The sequence below is a fragment of the Lactuca sativa genome, chromosome 7 (assembly GCF_002870075.4).
Source record: "Lactuca sativa cultivar Salinas chromosome 7, Lsat_Salinas_v11, whole genome shotgun sequence".
NCBI lineage: Eukaryota > Viridiplantae > Streptophyta > Magnoliopsida > Asterales > Asteraceae > Lactuca > Lactuca sativa.
In genome coordinates, this window is record NC_056629.2 from 191,917,696 (window position 1) to 191,931,216 (window position 13,521).

At 41.3% G+C, this 13,521-nt stretch overlaps 1 protein-coding gene across 1 annotated transcript; it reads left to right on the forward strand.

The window, feature by feature from the left end:
* The first annotated feature begins 222 nt into the window (after positions 1-222).
* LOC111904877 (uncharacterized) lies at positions 223-819 on the forward strand. Its single transcript, XM_023900587.2, has one exon. The coding sequence runs from the start codon at positions 349-351 to the stop codon at positions 553-555; it is 207 nt and encodes a 68-aa protein (XP_023756355.1). The 5' UTR covers positions 223-348; the 3' UTR covers positions 556-819.
* The last annotated feature ends 12,702 nt before the right edge of the window (positions 820-13,521 follow it).

Below are 13,521 nucleotides of genomic sequence, written 5' to 3' on the forward strand. Positions count from 1 at the left end.
CTACCACGTTTGGTCATTTTAGTGATTCAAAAAAAATGTCACGTTTCACATATTAATTAAAATAAGAATAATTAGTTGTAAGTTGTAACGTAATTGATAAGATTAGGACATGGATGTGATTGAACTAGTGGGAGTTAAGTTCCCATTAATGGACACCCTGGTACAAGGTACTTTGCTTATAAAATCTCATAAACCCACGTTCACTTCTTCAAACATTTTCAGTTCAATATCCCTCGTCTTCAAATCCCACCCCACCCCTTCACCCCCCTCTCTCTCTCTCTCTCTCTCTCTGGTCTTTCTATATATACATATATACATAAAGATATACGTATATATAGATACAAATATATGGTGGTGTTTTGCTTTTTGGTGGATCAAACACGTAAGGTCAAGAAGACAAAGCCGGTGGCAGGATCGTGTTCAAGATGCAGACGAGGAGCCAGCGTGGGTGAAATCATAACGAAAACCAGATTTTGTAGCATCCCATTTTACTGGAGATCTTGCAAGGCCATTGTCTGCACGTTTTGTGGTGCCACTCTTAAAGCATATCCATGACCATGTCCTTACATATATACATGCATATATACATAACCATCATCATCATGGTCGTACGTAGTTGTATAATTATACGATCGATAAACTAGTTCTTTTTATTTATTTCTATTTAAGTTTAGTATATACATCTAATGTCTATTTTTGGTATGGAATAGCATTTATAAGACTTGAATGTTGTTTTCAAAAGTTAACCTACCCCTTGTATAATGACCTGTGTCATTTTGGCAGCAAGTAACTTCTAATAAATGTTACATTATATCGATCTTTCTTACTGTGCATCAGGAGACACCCCCACCCAACCCCACTCTACTTATGGCTTGTTATCTTATTATTGATTGATAGCAATGATGATGTCAGCAGATCGTGTTGTTGTTAGTACTTGAACTCAAAAGTTTGAAGCACCATTTACATTGATAATTTGTTATGTAAAAATTACTTTGTCTTCACAAGACATTGTAAATAAAGTTGAGGACCACCATTTACAGTGATAATGTTGTTATGTCTAAGTTACTCTTATTTCTTGTTGCCAAGGACATGTTCCTTTTACCCAGTCAACTCTCCTGGTGGTACAATTGTCTGATTGATCCTATAATTAAAGTCCTTAGATTTAGTAGAACTCAATTCTAGCTAGCTTCTTAAATTCTTTAACTTTTTATTTTTCTACAACATGAATCTTTAAGTTTTTAAGTTGAGCTATTTTAAATGGATTTTAAATATAAAATAGACAAAAATAAATAAATGGTCATTGTGGTTGACCAACTTTGCTCCATATGACAAATTTTGTGCGTAGATGGTCATTATGGTTTCAAAAATCTTACAAAGACATTCTTTTTTACTGTGTTAACTCTTTCAGTTAAGTTTCTTGTGAAATGACTCATTTGTCCTTCATGCCATAAGGACCATTTATGTAATTTGCTCCAGCTATAGGGACCATTTATGTTACTTTATCTATTATTTTTTTATTTAATTTATTTATATTTCTATGATTTAGAATTTTTTTGACGTTTTGTTCTAATATATTCTTGATGTTTTTTTTGCTTGCATTTTTTGATATATTGTTCGTATAATATTTTCTATTTTTTTTTGACGTTTTATTTGAATACATTTATTAATATTTCTTTTGACTTTTTGCTTGAATAATTTCTTATATTTTTTTTTTGACGTTTTGTTTAAATATATTTTTTTAATGATTTTTTTACATTTTGTTTGTTTATATTTGTTAAAGATTTCATGGTCACTATAATCATAATTCGTATCTTAATTCACTTACAATCATATTTTTCTATTTTTTGTTCTTTTAATATATATAAGGTTATACAATTATTATTTTTTTAATTCAAATATATAACTATATAACACATATAAGGTTGTATAATTATTATTTTTGTAAATATTTTTTTAATTATATAAAAAAATATTGTTAAATGTGAATATGATTAATATAGATAGGCTAATCAAAACATATAGGCTAATAAAAAATGGCTAAAAGAATTAAATAACTTGAAAATACTAAAGTTAATTTCAATGTGAAATGACATGGGGGTTCTCATCAAGACTACGAGACAGTCTTAAGTTAGTCTATGTGTACCTAATTTGTCTTAATCATATTCACACTTAACAAAAAAAATTGTATTTTTTTTATTAAAAATGTTTATAAAAAGCTTTATAAATAATAATTATACGACCTTATATGTGTTATATAGTTATAAAATGATACTTATAAAACTTTATTTATATTAAAAGAACAAAAAAAAAATAAAAAGGAAAATATGATTGTAAGTAAATTAAGTTAGAAATTATGATTACAATGATCATAAAATCTTTAATAAATACAAACAAACAAAATGTAAAAAAAAATTAAAAAATATATTCGAACAAAAAGTAAAAAAAAAAAGTTAGAAGAAATTGTTCAAAAAATTAGAAAAACTATATGAACAAAATATCAAAAATTGTAAGTGAAAAAAAACATTAAATAATATATCCGAACAAAACGTTAAAAAAAATCTAAATCATAGTAATATAAATAAATTAAATAAAAATAATAATAAATAATAGATGACGTTACATAAATGGTCCCTATGGCTCGAACAAAGTACATAAATGGTCCTTATGGTAGGAAGGGCAAATGTGTCATTCCACAAGTGACTTAACTAAAAAAGTTACCACCATTAGCCAAAATGACTGTCTAAGATTTTGAAACCACATGGACTATCTATGCATAAAATTTATCATAAGGACTAGAGTTGGTTAATTGTGTCAACCACAATGACCATTTATGTAATTTTGTCTATAAAATATGGGCTTCATACATTTTAATTTTGCTAAAGATTATAATGTAGGAACTTCAAAAATTATAGACCGTTCCCCATGTTTTTCATATATACTTTATACTATTATTAATACAAATAGGTGAGTCCTAAGACCCACCTTGAAGCTATATAAATACGCCCTTGCCTAGAGTGACAATAAGATCAAAGTGATAATCAGACTCCAACCTCAATAGTTTGAACCCCAAAGTTCCATTATAAAGTTCTATTCTCCAACCATTGTGTTTTTTTCTAGTTAAAACACTTTATGGGTTAGGATTTTCAAGAAAAATGAATTATGCAAGTTTTATTTGCTCTTTTGATCGCATTATTGTATTTTAAGATCATTGGGGATAAATTTAAGAATGATGAAGAAACATGTTATGTTATTGAATAATTGTAACGACCGAAAAATTCCAACCAATTTAAACTTTTCAAAAACAACCTGATTTCATTAAATTATTATAAAAAAGTTTTCAATACAATTTATTTAGAGTATTCCCAGAATCACATCACAACATAAACATGAGAAGCGGTACGATCACGTCTTCGCCTTGCCACGGTCTCCTGAAGAACCTGAAAAACATTAAACCACAACTGTAAGCCCGAAAGCTTAGTGAGATATCCCCAAAATACCAACCACACATACGCCTTTCCAGGCTACGACCTTCCGGTCCAAATCATAATGACTTCCGGCCCATAACATAGTACCTTCCGGCCCATATCATAAATAGCATACATAACATATCAGAACACAGAACAGCCATGCACTTCGGGTCTACTGTGAGACTGGTCCGCCGCACCGGCCAACAGTCCACCTGGTCTACCCTCCGAATCTAGCCATATACATCGAGTCTGCAGTGTGATTCGTCCGGCCGCACCGGGCCTTCAATCCACCTGGTCCACTCTCTGAGTCTACAGTATGACTGGTCCGCCCGCACCGGGCCTTCAGTCGGCCTGGTCCACTCTCCGAGCCTCGGCACGTCTGGTCCACCCTCTTGGGGCCTACAGCCTATCCGGACCGCTCGCTGGGCCTTCGGGACAACCGGTCCGCCCTGGGTATCTTGGCCTACAGCACAAAGCAAGACCCACCTCAACCCAACTCCAGTCCAAACAACCATGTGCACATAAACATACAATCATATAACAATTCACAGTCAACAAGCCGATCAAACAGATCACATAACATATCATTATCCTAACCAGGATACCGACCTAACCGGTCACTAGCATAACATCACCCTACATATCAGGGAACCGACCTTAACCAGGTCTCTAACATATACCATCCTAGCTACCAGAATGCAAACATATCAAAGCAATAACATAACAACAAATACCCGGATCTCAATCCGATAAAGGGCCAGCCTTGGTGCCTTAGACCCTGTCGATATAGTGAGGATAACTAACCTCGCACTGCCGAAACTCTGAACTGAGGATGCAGATTCTCGAATCACTGATTCACCGAAAATCCCGAACTAGCCAACATAGCACAAAATAAACATTAGGCCAAGCACAATACACTTCTAAGGGTAAATTGACCATTTTACCCCTAACTCAATCCGACCCAACACTAGGTAAGCTCCCAAGCCCACCAACGGCCCAAAGTCCAGAAGTCCAAAACAAAGCCCATTATTGGCCCAATTTACTAAATTGGGCCCACCTCACCAAATGGGCCTAAACTCATGATCCTTAACAACCAATGGGCCCAAAATACTCTAACCATAATATCCAGTCACGGCCCAAAATCCAGCAGCCCAAATAACAGCCCAAACCCTAAGGCCCAAAATGAAAACCCAACAGAGGGAGTACGCTGGGCGTACACGCTGATTCGCAACCGGGGATCGGGGCACTGACTCGCTACGCGGGGCGTACTCACATGTTACGCGGGGCGTAACTTCGCTACTCATTAAGTCCTTATAACTTCTTAATGGCTTAAGCTCTTAAGCTCAAACTTCAGATCCCTAGGCCAAATATGCCTAAGATTCATAAAGTCTCAAACTTTATCATTTGGGACGTCCATAAAGCTCTTAATCCAAGGTCTTAATCCATTAAGACCCACTTATCTCACACATAGAACAACCTCAGCCCTTGGGACCTCATTTTTCTCACTCAAGACCTCTCCTAAGGTCTGAAAGGACAGATAATCTTGACCAACTCAAAACATGCAACAAGATGAAGACTTTTGGGACAAGAATGGTGTCAAAGCTTCACAACACATAGATCTATGCAAAATAAATGGCAAGCAAGAAGCTTTATACCTCAAATAAGCTCCAAAGGATGATATATCTTCAGATCTACAAGCTCCAATCGTTCCTTTCTTTCTTTGACAACTTCTCCTTTCTTCTTCTAGCTTTTCTTTTGCTAAAATGAGCTTCCAAGGCCAAACACACCCAACAATGGAGGGAATAAGAGTTTCTAGGGTTTCTGAGGTTAACGGTTAGCTTAAGGAGGCTAGGGTATGCACCAACATGTTCCTTATATAGTGGATGACCCTAAATTTAGGGTTTTAGAACTCTGAGAGTACGCTGGGCGTACTCAGCCTTGCATCCGCGTCCATATACGCCTTACGCTGGGCGTACTCGGCGAGTTCCCAGTTTCATGCTTGCCCCTCATTTTCCACTTTTTCCCACAAGATGACCAAAATATCATTTCTCTTAAATCCCGGGGACTCACAATTAGATACTCTTGGGAACGGGGCGTTACAATTCTCCCCCACTTAAATTAGGCTTCGCCCTCGAAGCCTTCGGCACCTCTACTCCAGAACTTCTCCCGCCACGCACCACCTGGCATTAACCCAACCAGGATCCTCAAGACGCAACCATCGAAACCCGAAACTTACTTTCCTTTCTAGCGGTGTCCTGACTACCGCCTCAAGCCGGCCACCGGCTTCACCCTCTGATAACCACACCTATCAGGCTCCACACTTATCGCCCGAGTACCATTCCATGGCACTTCCTCGATCCTGATCACAACAATCACTTGGCTCTTACAAGCTAGATATAACCCTAAACCACCAGGTTCCCGATCCGAGTCCAATTCTATCCACTCCATGCTGACAGAAGGACACATTCTTCAGTCTCCTAGCAACTCCCATGAGTTCTCCTCTAGCAATCGCACGCACATGCTGAACTAGCTCTAGTACCCTCGGAATGGGAAAACCCGCCACACTAACGACACCTCCAAACATCCCCCAGGATGAATCACCACTACATACACAATTCCTCAATCAGAATCAAACTGGAAATCCAAGACTCCCTCCCAGCATCCTTTTTGAGCCTCTTGGCTCTACCCTTGCGGAAATCCTTCCGCAACCTCAGAAGACATCCCATCTGGATGTGATTCCATACCCCTGCCGCAATCATGCTGCTCAAAGACCCTAATTGGATCACTCCAATCACAACTCTGCGTTGCTGCTTTGACTTTCGTGAACTTACACTCCCTCTTGGAACTATATTCCTCTCTCTTTCCCTACCAAAGGAATCCACTTGGCCGCCTTGTCACTGCGACAAGTGCCACGGTGCTCGCCCGACGCTACACCACTCCCTTATAGCGTAACCGCTATCCATGCAACACACATGCTCTGAATCTGCTCGCAAGGACTCTTGAGTCCATGCACCATCTCCACTAATCGAGATTAATACCCGGGGCCAGACCTTCCAATGCTAACATATTGCGACATACTCAATCCATTTCCTCGAACCGATCTAACAATACCTGCAGAGTCTTCAACATGACTGGACCGCCTTACCAGGCCTTCAGCCAATCTGGACCACTCTCAGAACCTTCAGCCAATTTGGGCCGCCCTCCAGGGCCTTCAGCCTGGCTGGACCGTTCTTCGAGCCTTCGACCTGACTGGTATGCCTGCCGACCTTCAGTCTATCCGGTCCGCTCAACTAGCATCCATCATTCCGAGTTATCTCTCCGGGAAACCCTCTCATGCATACTGTTCTAGCCCTCTAGGGGTTCCGAACTCCATCTCCATCATACATACTCAATCCTGGCGTGATCTCAGGCCCTCCACAATCAAATGCCCTAGGTCTGTATCCCGCCCCGCATGCCTGCCACTTACTCATACCAGCCTACGCTCTTGGCTGACAGAACACTGCTGAATCCCAAACAGCTAAACAGCCTCACATGCTCATCGATCTTCCGGAGAATTTTCCAATCCTCCCCCACTTAGGGCACTAACTATCAACCACCGGTCGCTATCACCGACCTACCTCAACAACCTTACACAACACAATCACTTACACGCGAACCGCGTCCCGCAAGCGCAAGCAACCTTCACAAAACACATATCAACGCTGATCGACCCGAGCTCAAAAGAACTTCAATCTGCAGCTAACCACTCCTCAGAATGCAGATGCTACCCGACATTCAGATCAACGCCAGATTTCCACTAATAACTCTCATGAAAGATAACCAATGAAATTCCCAACACTGATCCATAACCAAACCATAACCCTCAAAGAACAACAAATACCACACTGAAAACCACATAATAAGACTAGCAGATAAACAATACTCCACAGAATCACAAGATAAACAAGACATCAAGAACGAAACGTACCTGCGGCTGCATCCGGCACTGCTCTGACCTCCTCTGTTGTAAGCTGAAAAGCAAGGCCCTGAGTCCTTGGGGGCTCCGCTCCACCCTGACCTCCACCCGTGATCCTCAAAGTGGCCGGTGCTGGAGCCTGCACCGGTCCTGCAGCGAGCTGTGGAGAGTTGACCCTCAAATGTCCAACCTGATGACAATGATAACAAATCCTCAAATCCCGAACCGGTGCTGACTGCCGACAATCCCTCGCATAGTGCCCCTCCTTTCCGCACTTGCGGCATCCACCACCGGACCTACAAACTCCGGTGTGACTCCTCCCACACTTCCCACAAGTGTGGCCACTCAGATCTCCCACTCTAGAATCAACGGTCTTGGACCCCTTTGGCGCCAGCTGCGACTGCACCGGAGCCTGTCTCAGCTCACGCAACTGCAACTCAATTTCTAACTCATGCCGTCTGGCGGCCTCCTGTAACTCCAACAAAGTCTCGAACCTGTGCGTAGACACAAACTGTCTGATATCCCTCTTGAGCATGCTCAGATATCGAGACATTTGAGCCTGCTCCGAAGCGAACTCAGGGCAGAACATTGCCCTCTCTATAAACATCCTGGTGATCTCAGTCACTGACTCTGAACCCTGCTTCAGCTCAAGGAACTCATGAGCCAATCTCTCTCTCTCTCTCAACTCGCGGAACGTAACGAGTGCTGAACATCTCTCTGAACTGATCCCATGAAACCGCAACCCTCTGCGCATCCGAATATGACCCCGTGGTCAATCTACACCAATCCTTCGCCCTGAGCCTCAACAGGTTCAGAGCACACCTCACCCTCTGATCAGCAGGGCGTGAACACGTGAAGAAACACCCCTCCACGTCCGATAACCATCTCATAGCAACAATCGGGTCCTGAACTCCATCAAAGGTGGGAGGCTTCATATTATCGAAGTCCCGATACTGAAAACCCCGACCAACTCCTCCCCTTGCCGCTGCTACAGCCGTTGTAGCCGCCACAGTAGTCGTCTCTGTGAGAGCTGCATAGCGCTCATCAAAATACTCAACCATGGCGGTCTTGATCGACCCAAACAGTTCCGGCAACTCAGCCCGGAACAACGCAGCAATCTCATCACGCAGGATCTCACGAATCCTCGCATCCAACTCGCATGTGCTCATCTGACAAATAAACTCGGGCGGCACTGACCCGCCCAGAACTCCCTCTCCTGCTCCCGATCCTGACCCAGATTCACTCCCAGCATGCCTTGGAATCTCCATTCTGAAAAACACCACAAAATCTCAGACACTTCCCACTAACCCGGGAACCAACTCTCAACCCAACCCTAGAGGTCATGGTTTCCCTGATACGCATATGGGTCCTGTGCTTTCAGTAGTACGGGCCCATACTACCTTCCACACCTACCCATATTTGTATGAAGTACTACCACAACACCCTAGTGAAAACATGCATAACAAACGCTCAACCCTCACTACTAGAGGAACACTGGAAACCTCCCACAAGGAAACCCTAGGCTAACAGGCATCAAAATCAGGCAACATTATCATGAAATCCTAAAGATCCCTAGCCTATCACTAGCATGTTGTTCTATCAAAGCTCAAAAACAAATATCATGTATGGTATTTTGGGGTTACTTACTGGCTCCCGCTGATCGTACCTCCGCGTCCTCCTTTACTCATTTTGAAAACCATTTTAAATTCTCTTTTGAAAACTCTCCTCGATTTGAGACTGGAGTCACATGAGTGTTCCTCCAATTCACTCAAGCCAAGGCTCTGATACTAACTTGTAACGACCGAAAAATTCCAACCAATTTAAACTTTTCAAAAACAACCTGATTTCATTAAATTATTACAAAAAGGTTTTCAATACAATTTATTTAGAGTATTCCCAGAATCACATCACAATATAAACATGAGGAGCGATACGATCACGCCTTCGCCTTGCCACGGTCTCCTGAAGAACCTGAAAAACATTAAACCACAACTGTAAGCCCGAAAGCTTTGTGAGATATCCCCAAAATACCAACCACACATACGCCTTTCCAGGCTACGACCTTCCGGTCCAAATCATAATGCCTTCCGGCCCATCACATAGTGCCTTCCGGCCCATATCATAAATAGCATACATAACATATCAGAACACAAAACAACCATGCACTTCGGGTCTACTGTGAGACTGGTCCGCCGCACCGGCCAACAGTCCACCTGGTCCACCCTCCGAATCTAGCCATATACATCGAGTCTGCAGTGTGATTCGTCCGGCCGCACCAGGCCTTCAATCCACCTAGTCCACTCTCTGAGTCTACAGTATGACTGGTCCGCCCGCACCGGGCCTTCAGTCGGCCTGGTCCACTCTCCGAGCCTCGGCACGTCTGGTCCACCCTCTTGGGGCCTACAGCCTATCCGGACCGCTCGTTGGGCCTTCGGGACAACCGGTCCGCCCTGGGTATCTTGGCCTATAGCACAAAGCAGGAACCACCTCAACCCAACTCCAGTCCAAACAACCATGTGCACATAAACATACAATCATATAACAATTCACAGTCAACAAGCCGATCAAACAGATCACATAACATATCATCATCCTAACCAGGATACCGATCTAACCGGTCACTAGCATAGCATCACCCTACATATCAGGGAACCGACCTTAACCAGGTCTCTAACATATACCATCCTAGCTACCAGGATGCAAAATATCAAAGCAATAACATAATAACAAATACCCGGATCTCAATCCGATAAAGGGTTGGCCTTGGTGCCTTAGACCCTATCGATATAGTGAGGATAACTCACCTCGCACTGCCGAAACTTTGAACTGAGGATGCAGATTCTCGAATCACCGACTCATCGAAAATCCCGAACTAGCCAACATAGCACAAAATAAACATTAGGCCAAGCACAATACTCTTCTAAGGGTAAATTGACCATTTTACCCCTAACTCAATCCGGCCCAACACTAGGTAAGCTCCCAAGCCCACCAATGGCCCAAAGTCCAGAAGTCCAAAACAAAGCCCATTATTGGGGTAACTCAATCCGACCCAACACTAGGTAAGCTCCTAAGCCCACCAATGGCCCAAAGTCCAGAAGTCCAAAACAAAGCCCATTATTGGCCCAATTTACTAAATTGGGCCCACCTCACCAAATGGGCCTAAACTCATGATCCTTAACAACCAATGGGCCCAAAATACTCTAACCATAATATCCAGTCACAGCCCAAAATCCAGCAGCCCAAATAACAGCCCAAACCCTAAGGCCCAAAATGAAAACCCAACAGAGGGAGTACGTTGGGCGTACCCTCCTTGGTACGCTGGGCGTACACATTGATTCGCAACAAGGGATTGGGGCACTGACTCGCTACGCGGGGCGTAACTTCGCTACTCATTATGTCCTTATAACTTCTTAATGGCTTAAGCTCTTAAGCCCAAACTTCAGATCCCTAGGCCAAATATGCCTAAGATTCATGAAGTCTCAAACTTTATCATTTGGGACGTCCATAAAGCTCTTAATCCAAGGTCTTAATCCATTAAGACCCACTTATCTCACACATAGAACAACCTCAGCCCTTGGGACCTCATTGTTCTCACTCAAGACCTCTCCTAAGGTCTGAAAGGACAAATAATCTTGACCAACTCAAAACATGCAACAATATGAGGACTTTTGGGACAAGAATAGTGTCAAAGCTTCACAACACATAGATCTATGCAAAATAAATGGCAAGCAAGAAGCTTTATACCTCAAATAAGCTCCAAAGGATGATATCTCTTCAGATCTACAAGCTCCAATCGTTCCTTTCCTTCGTTGACAACTTCTCCTTTCTTCTTCTAGCTTTTCTTTTGCCAAAATGAGCTTCCAAGGCCAAACACACCCAACAATGGAGGGAATACGAGTTTCTAGGGTTTCTGAGGTTAAGGGTGAGCTTAAGGAGGCTAGGGTATGCACCAACATGTTCCTTATATAGTGGCTGACCCTAAATTTAGGGTTTTAGAACTCTGAGAGTACGGTGGACGTACTCAGCCTTGCGCCCGCGTCCATATACGCCTTACGTTGGGCATAATCCCAGCTTACGTTGGGCGTAATCCCAGCTTACGCTGGGCGTACTCGGTGAGTTCCCAATTTCATGCTTGCCCCTCATTTTCCACTTTTTCCCACAAGATGACCAAAATATCATTTCTCTTAAATCTCGGGGACTCATAATTAGATACTCTTAGGAACGGGGTGTTATAATAATTCAAACTCCTACATCAAATATTTATAGTAGGTTTTGATAAATTTAAGAATGATGAAGAAACATGTTATGTTATTGAATAATTCAAACTCCTACATCAAATATTTATAGTAGGTTTTGACAAGCCAAATGATGCTATTAAATAATTCAAATGTATACACCAAATATTTATAATAGGTTTTAACAAGCCAAAATGCACTAGAAGCTTTAATATATATATATATATATATATATATATATATATATATATATATATATATATATTACATGTAAGTTAGATTAAATTATGGATAACCTTATAAATTGGATAGAATGGATAATCAAAATGTAAACACTCCGTTTTAAGTTGGACTTTCAGACAGACGAAAATGGAAACTGGAAGGTTCAAGCTTTCTACTCGAGCGGTGATCGTTTTGATGACAATTGGAGAAAACCCAAGAAAAATTGGATACGTTATGAAGAATACAAAAAGGCTAAGGAAGAGAGATATGAACAAAAAGGAAGAGGGTTTTACCAAAAAAAGGAACCATAAGCTGAAAAGAAATCTGACTTGGAAAATATGATTACCCAATTTATAGCCGCTTCCGAAAAAAGGCACGAAGGAGCTGAAGCAGCGATAAAAGAACAACAAGTATTCATGAGGGAACAACAAGAGACAATGAGAAATACACAAGCACTAGTTAATAATCAACAAGCTTCAATCCTCACTATAGAGAAGCAACTCGGGCAATTAGCTAGCCAATTAAATGAAAGATCACAGGGAGGACTTCCGGGGAATACCGAACAAAACCCGAGAGGAGCTCACATTCAAGCCATCACCACTAGAAGTGGGAAAATTATCACTCACTTAACCCCTATTGACAGAAACAAACTAGATTTGGAACAGGAATGACAATAAGAAAATAAAGAAAACGAGTATGAGCAATCACCACGACGTGGTGAATCTACCATGGCGTGGCAAGACACTGAGAAGAAAAATACCGAACCGGTGAAGCCATATCGTCCACTACTTCCCTTCCCAAGCAGAGCAATTCAAGAGAAGCATGATGAAGATTACCGGAGGTTCTTAGATCATATAAAATCTCTTGAAATCAACATTCCATTCCTTGAGGCTTTAGCTGAAATGCCTAAATATGCCAAATTTCTCAAGGACTTGTTAACAAACCGCAAGAAGATGGAGGGGCTATCTAAGGTAGTGTTGAATGAAACTTGTTCTGCTGCTATGTTAAACATGCTACCAACGAAGATGGGGGGTCCAGGAAGTATAACCTTGCCATGCCAATTTGGAAATCTTGCAACTAGTCATGCTCTAGCAGACTCGGGAGCAAGTGTTAACTTAATGCCCTATTCGTTTTTCAAGAAGCTCGACCTTCCCGAGCCAAGACTGGTCTGCATTGTTATTCATTTGGCCAATAAAACTATGACATTTCCAAGCGGTATTTGTGAGGACTTGCTAGTGAAAGTTGACAAGTTCGTTTTCCCCGCAAATTTTATTGTTTTGGATATGTGTAACGTCCGTAGATTCGGGCTAGCCAATTTAGAGACAATGAGCGTCAAAAATGAGTTTTTAATGGAATATTATTTATAAGTATTAACCTTAACCAAGTTTTAGAATATGTATCAAGGGTTCCGTACATATAAAGAACGCCAAAATCCGAGTTATAACAAAGAAGTTATGGCATGTCGAAGTTTTACGGCAAAATCGGCACGGCACCGGGAGACGTAAATAGTGAATTTTTGATAAAGTACTTTTTAGCCTTAGTGATCTAAACAAAATTTCTAGTATACGTTAAACCGATAACATACAAAAAAAGAACGCCCAAATCTGACTTCGTATGAGGAAGTTATGAATTTTCTAAGATT